The sequence below is a fragment of the Mixophyes fleayi genome, chromosome 6 (genome assembly GCF_038048845.1).
Source record: "Mixophyes fleayi isolate aMixFle1 chromosome 6, aMixFle1.hap1, whole genome shotgun sequence".
Lineage (NCBI taxonomy): Eukaryota > Metazoa > Chordata > Amphibia > Anura > Limnodynastidae > Mixophyes > Mixophyes fleayi.
Window position 1 is genome coordinate 153,976,410 of NC_134407.1, and position 7,456 is coordinate 153,983,865.

At 35.7% G+C, this 7,456-nt stretch overlaps 1 protein-coding gene across 1 annotated transcript; it reads left to right on the forward strand.

Annotated features, from left to right (window-relative positions):
* Positions 1-480: 480 nt before the first annotated feature.
* FITM2 (fat storage inducing transmembrane protein 2) lies at positions 481-5,106 on the forward strand. Its single transcript, XM_075176824.1, has 2 exons — positions 481-707; positions 2,657-5,106. Exons 1-2 carry the CDS (start codon positions 481-483, stop codon positions 3,243-3,245), a joined length of 816 nt encoding a protein of 271 aa, XP_075032925.1. The 3' UTR covers positions 3,246-5,106.
* Positions 5,107-7,456: the final 2,350 nt, after the last annotated feature.

The following is a 7,456-nucleotide window of genomic DNA, read 5'->3' on the forward strand; positions in this document are numbered from 1 at the left end:
TGCATATTAAGTCTTTGGTCAGTGCTGTATAGATTTCTTTGGATATGACTAACACAACATTTTACACTATAGATAATAATTACTGTTTTATCAGACTAAAATACCAATTTATTAGGACAGACTAAAATATAAACTTGACCAGTCACACATTCTATAACAGGCTTTGGGTCTTCAGTTATTGTGGAACTAAAACTTCCAGTATGCAGGACAAATTACATAGTTCCTCAGCACAAAGTCCCCATAGTTTTACATTATTATTCAAAATACACGTGACACGATTTGCCAAATTGGCGTCTAAGTAGATTTTCAAGTCACGTGCTATAATTCAACGTTACTATTGGTTGACATTTTACTAAGCATACAGTACTGCGCACTTGTTTATATATCAATAAAGTTTGGTACGAATGACGGGAAAAAAAGTTGAGTCAGATAACGCCATGCTGTCATTTTCCTATTTGCCCTTAGTTGGAGAAACAGCTTATGATTGGCGGTACGAGTCACATGTTCTGTGACGAAGGGCGGTCAGGGTTCAGCATGGAGTGGATGAATGTCTTCACTTCGTTTTTTCGAAGGAAGTTTTCCTGTGAGACTGTACCCAAATATTGCGCTGTGGTGCTTTCGTGTGTTTTGGTTGGCGGCTCGATTGTGAAGGAGTTGTGGCCGCTGCCGGACTCTTACCTAAGTAACAAGAGAAACCTCCTGAATGTGTGAGTGAGGGGGGCGTGGCTTCGTCCGTAGGGTTGTCATTGTCCTCTAGGCTAGGCAGTACAGCCAGCACATGTCAGCTGTTCATTACAGAGGAGATACCTCCTGAGAGCTTAGTATGGTAACTCCCATAGCTTGTCTGTACTGCCAGCCCCAAAATGCCCCCACATACTATTCAGACCTCCCATTGCTGTAAATGCCCCTACATGCCTTCTGACAACCACAAACCTTCAGTTTACGTATCATCATCAGCATTTATTTATATAGCTTCACTAACATCCCCACATGTCACTTACACCTCCCCATATGCCCCTCTTACTGACTAGTAAGTAACCTTTACTTACCTTGCAAGAGTCCAAAGCCCACAAGACCATGGGGCATATTTAACAAGCACCGCAGTAATGAAAAATAGTTTTCAATCCTTATCGTATTGATAACGATTGAACTATTTCTCAAAAAATCTCCACAGGAACAGCAGTCACGAAAAACTGTTGTTCCTGTGAAGTGAAAAACTTACCTTTTCACTGCCTCTTCCTTCCCGAAGCTGCTGTGCGGTCCGAAGAAGCCTTGTGTGCATCTGAAAACTTCTCTGCACTTCAGTTATACAGAAAGCGGAGTGTGACAGGAAGGGACATGATCCCACCACACATGCGCTGTAAAGCTCTGAAAAATAGCAGAAACGGTAATGTACGGCAGCCTGAGCTGGCGTGCATTACCGTATGTGTAAAAGGATTTTCATTCATTCTTAAATTGCGTTACATGGCAGTCCCCCTAGACATCTAGGGGGACTGCTATGTATTATGAAGAAAAATGCAAAGCTACAGATATCTATATCTGTTGCGATGCACTGTTGATAGATTAGAGAAATCCTTTAATTGGCAGACGTCTATTCAGCCGGTTTCAGGGAATTGACATGAAAATGAGGTTTAATAAATAGGCCCCCATGTGGTAAAAAATGTATTGTACTCGCTCCTCATCTGGTATGCTTTGTGACCTCCTTGTGTTGTGTAGAGGAGATTACGTGATACCGAAGTCTGCGGCTCCTGCTCAGTCTTATTCTTTGCTTTAGAGCGGGGATACAGAGCTGGGGGCCGCAAGTGAAGGTTGTAGAGCCTATCACTGCTCTAAACAGTGCTATGTAAATTGTTTGTGCTTTATAAATACAGAATAATAACTCACATTTGAAAAACATTCTCATTGTGATCATCATTGCATTACACTTTTTTCCATAATTAGTTAATACATTTCTGAAGCTGACGAGACAGAGATCTATATCTATACATATTTTTGGTGTCTCTAATTATACAGCATTTATGCATATTTATTCTTGACTGCTGATGCCACTGCATCTAACAATTTCTGATCTGTCAAAGTAAATTTCTGCTTCCATTTCATCTGTTGACCCCACACTCTTGTTATTCATATCATTGGCTAACCAGAATGTTTCATCCTGCATATTCAAATCTGATTAATGTTCAGAAAGAGAGTTGTGCTGACCACAAACATCACAATGGCATATCTGTTTATTTGGAAATTAGCAAATTGGCCAACCTTGTAGGTAATCACCATGTGATCAGTGTAATTCATATATATAATTCATATATATTTGAGTAGCTTCACTCATTTCAAGGCTTTTTTAGAGGTCAAGTTGGCTAATAAATTGGACTTCATTTTTCTGGTCTTGGCATATACTGTACTGTTCACACATTATGTAGTTCATACTATTTTGCATATATTTTATTTGTTTATTGTATACATTATGTTTTGACACTTTCTTAACTGAAATTTCAATTTATATTGTAAAAATAACTGGTAAATAAAATACTAGACATTTTAGTTTATTTTAATTGTATTCTTATTCTAAATTTTCCATTTTGATCATTTATCTTGTATGTTTGACAAGTACTGTATTATTTTGGATTTATTAAAATAATATTTCTTTTCTTTGCAGATATTTTGTCAAATTTTCCTGGGGTTGGACAGTCTGCTTCCTTTTTCTTTTCATTGCATTGACTAATTACACACATAATAAGAGCATAAGAGCATGTTTACGCCGGCTAAGCACTCTGCTTGTTGGAACCGCAGTTTGGTTTACCTGTACAAGTATTTTTACATGCATTGAAAATGCTACTGGCAGCTGTTACACGTCATCGGCACTGTTGGATGTTAAAGTAGATTACACAGACAAGAGAGCATGTTTAAAGAATGGTGGCTACTGGAATGGATTCGATATATCTGGTCATTCATTCTTGCTGCCATATTGCATCCTGATGATTTTGGAAGAAACCATCATTATACACAATATTTGTCTCAAGGGACATCGACAGAAAAAAGTTATATATACCTTACTTGGGTTATTAATTTTGCTGGCCACCATTTGGGTTTTCATGTTAATTTCTACAGCTCTATATTTTCATGATATTTCACAAAAAATCCTGGGATTTGCTTTTGGGATCCTGGGGTGGTACGTGACCTACAGGTGGTGGTATCTAAAGCCATGTTCTCCTGGACTTCCCCGTACAATGATTAAACAGGCCTAAAATAAATAGTAATTTCTTTTTATAGCTTTGCTGCAAAGTTAAATTTGTTTTTCAGTTTTTTTTTAATGTAATTATAATAGAGCCTACATAGTTTATAGAGACCATATTACAATATAGCAGAGCCATCTGTATCAAAATTGCAGTTTGCAGAGTACCTGTCACAGGTACTGCACAGCCAGTTGGGTTCCTGAATCTTTATTAAATAAAGAGACAGAGTGGCATGGCAATCTTAGTTATTTTGAATGTTTAAATTAATAGATAAATAGTATTTTTTACTGAATGTTGGTATTCAGTGTTAATAGCAGTTTATTTCTAATTTGTGAAAGTGGTTTCTAAGGATTACTGCAGTCCCCAACTTCACTTATAATTTTCACAGTTGATTTATTCAGCTTACTAATGATTTTCAATGACTGTACAATAAGCATGCGTTTTTTGGAAACTTTGTTAAAGTTAGGGCTACACTGGGAATAGTGCCAGCGACTGCGAAGCATGTCATCATGGGGATCTATTGCCAGTTACTTCTGTTTGTTTTATAAATGTTTGTTTCCTATGGAAAAGGCTATACATGGTGCTTTGTTGTGCAATTCTCAGATGAAGGTTCCTCCAGTGGCTGCATGACAAAGCAGCACATGTAGCCATAGTGACTGGCTACATGTGCTGCTAGCTACAGAAAACTAGCTAGCAGTAGTACCTCCAGCTGCATGCTACACGTTCGCCAGTAATATCTCTAGCATAGCCTGACTATTCAAATCTCTGTAACAGTGGAACTGGTTAGAACACATTTTACATAAATACACCACTTCTGTACAGAAGGGGAGGCTGGTGGAAAGTGCTATATACATGGCAGCACTCTACCTTAATGGGGCCTATTGATCATTCGACCATCCATTCAGTTTTATGAGTATGATTTTTTTTTTTTTATGTTTTTATTTACAGCGACAACAAAAAAACACTTTTTTCTGTCATTTATCATTATTAGAAAATATGGCAGAGGCAGCTGCATGATATTCAGCTGCCCTGGCAATACAGGACCGGTGGAGTAAGAGTTAACTTACGCTTCTCCAGACCAGTCTTTGCATTTGTTTACAAGGCTTGACAGACTCTTGTATGTCAAAAATCAAATTAGCCAGTAAAATGATTCATATATTTAGAGTTTTTAAGCTGCAAAAAAATCTCTCATGAACACAAACTCCAGTAATTTTCTGTTTTGAAATTTCACATATGACAAATGTGACACTACCCTTATATTATAAGATAGGTGAGCATCTGTAATGATTTATTTTTATCTGTCGGTGATCACAGACAGCTCAAATTAAACTACATCCTCATTGGGTAAATGACATTGCTATAACTATCTTTGTGGGTAATACTAGCAAAATACATTAAAAGCTGTTTGTGTTGTTAAAATCACCTGTGCCCACAGATGCACTAGAAATCAATGATTCCATTCTTGTGTCAAAGTTTGTTACCTCCAAAAGCATCAATATGGCTTTACCGTAAAGGATTGTGTAGTGGAGATTAACTGAAGAGAGATGAGCGAAACATTTAAAACTATTCTGCAAACTATTGGCCTTTTTCCATGTTGAGACAAGTTGTTGAGTTAATATCTAATATCCTGAATCAATGGTACTTTTTATATACATTTTAAATAATTATTTAATTTTTTTTGTCTTAAGGCACACGTTTACTTTGTGTTAAAGTGTATAGCTGCCTACACACATCTCAGGCAGCCATTTTGTAAGTCATTTTAATATTCATGAGAATGTAGCCCCATCAGTTCACTAGGACACAGTCATATTACCAAGGCACTTTGTTTTTCACAGAAGCCTCAGCCAATAACAAAACTATTCCCACAATAATATTAGGATATATTTTAATAATATATGTGTGTATATATATATATATATATATATATATATATATATATATATATATATATATATAAAATTGTGATAAATATCCATTCAGTAGAAAATACAGTATATTGCAGGTCTTCAGTCAAAAGTGAAGTTTAATACACAAAATTCTCAAGCAGTGCCAATGTTTAATCCAGATAGTTGACCTCCTTCACTCTATGTCCTGTAGAAGGTCATTTGTTGGCCAAGTGTGCCAGTTTTCTGGATTAAACCTCCCTGTTGGTTGAAGTCCTGTGCATGTGTGTATATATCTATCTATATATATATATATATATATATATATATATATATATATATATATATATATATATACACACTCCTCCCCCTCTTCAGTCCCTACTTTTACTCTTTTCTCTCCCCAGCCAATTTCCCCCTGCATTTCTCTCTTACCTCCCCTAGTGATTGGGACTCCATTCAAAAGCAGTGCTACAACTTTATTACATCTTAGGACAATTCCGATCCTTGAAAAAGAAAAAAAGCATGGTTCTTTATAGTTCAGTAATCATTGATAATAAAAAGTCATATGGCCTTACTGTCTTTTTTTTTTTTTTTTTTTACCAAAATACCAGTATTTTGCCCATTACTAGTCCAGAGTGAATTGATAGGCTGCATTTGTATATTGGGTCTGTCCACAAAATGATTGCTTTATCTACTTCCTTTTTAAAGTGCCTCGTTTGAGCTCCCTAATGAATTAAAAAGCTATATCTGCATACATTTGGTTACTCAATATTTTACAGGTGATGGGTGCATGCCATTGGTTTGTTAAATGTTGCCTATGAAATCAATGCCAGTGAAGGGATACATTTGTTTAACTAAATGAGAAAGTAATGCAGTGGGAATTTCAGATGGCCACAGGGGCTCAGTGATAACTATGCCGAATGCATGAAATCATATTTGGTTGTCACAGCTTTGTTTTCTTCATTTATGTGGCTACATACGTCTCACAAATGCCCTTTAGACCTGAAGTGTGAACATACTCAGAGATTAGTTTTTATTTTCAGATACAATTCTAATAATAGTGCAGGTGCTTTTCTTAATGAACATGTTTTATGTCTAATCTGTAAATTCAGAGTTCACTGTAAACATTACAACATTAATGGAAAATTATATTGCTTTCCTTCAAACAGTGTCTGACACAGGTCTGGTGATAATACATAGACTCAGATTTTCTATTCTTCATACTACAAATTTTTAATAATGGCAGAGCCTATTAAGATAGATGACTTTCCTGATAGGACAGGTGATTAGGAACTACAAGGTGATCCTGCCATTCTGTTGGACAAAAGACAGCAATCTTCTCTGCCTCCACCAGCTCAAGCATTCTCTGTGCAGGCCATACAGTTATGGTTCCATAATTAGAGGAGATATCACCTCTCATGTAAATGTGTAAAGCTTGGTTATATTTGCGTTTTTTTTTACACTTCCACTGATGTTGGTATCACTGTACATTATAGTCTGTTCGTAGTCCTAATTCCCAGAGTTGAGGACACTGGAGTACAGTCCTCAATTCCCAGCTTTTCCAGGGCACACCTGTGGAATTATGTAGTTGTTATAAGTCAGGCTCTTGATTCGTGTAAATGTGTGGATTGACGTGTGTGAAGACACTTTTAACTTGCGTTAATATACCTTAGACCCAAAACAAAACAAGGGGTTCAGAATATGTAACTGAAAGAAACTTCATGTAACAAGGTTGTCTGGGACTCCTTACCTCTTACTCTGCAGCCTTATGAAATTGCCTAATGGGAGGGAAAGATGAGAATGAAATAATGTTTTTGAATAATATATAAATACAATTGTTCTCGTCCCCCCATATATCAAAAGCTAGAATAATTGAATGTAAGCAATTTTATCATTCTCAGTGAGGTCTATAATGGTCTTTTAGTTATTGCAATATTTTATTTAGGATGTTTTACATTTACACAGAGTATTATGGCTGCTAAAAATCACTACAAGGGCAAATTCTATAACTTTAAATATTGCATGAGTTGATATTTATATGCTGGTATGTTTTATTTATGGGTTTGTTTAATGCAGTGTTACTTTTCCATTAAAATCTCTGCATTTATGTATTTAATTTTGTTTATTTAAGGCATGCAATAAATTCTTTAAATTAATTACATAAAAACCTATGCTCTCTTGTTTTTAGGATCTTGCAATTTGTAGAACTAGGTTTTATTTTGATACAATAACTTCTGTTCCATGTCATGTTTGTTACAATCAAGTTAATTTTTTTTATTTTCTTTTTTAAAGTGAATTTGTCACATCTGATTAATGTAAGTAAAATCACAACAAAAA

Bases quoted from the DNA above. Each gene is read 5' to 3' on its own strand.
- FITM2 (XM_075176824.1), top strand. From the start codon at position 481: ATGATTGGCGGTACGAGTCACATGTTCTGTGACGAAGGGCGGTCAGGG. The intron at 708-2,656 runs GTGAGTGAGGGG...TTTTCTTTGCAG, and splicing joins AAGAGAAACCTCCTGAATGT to ATATTTTGTCAAATTTTCCT.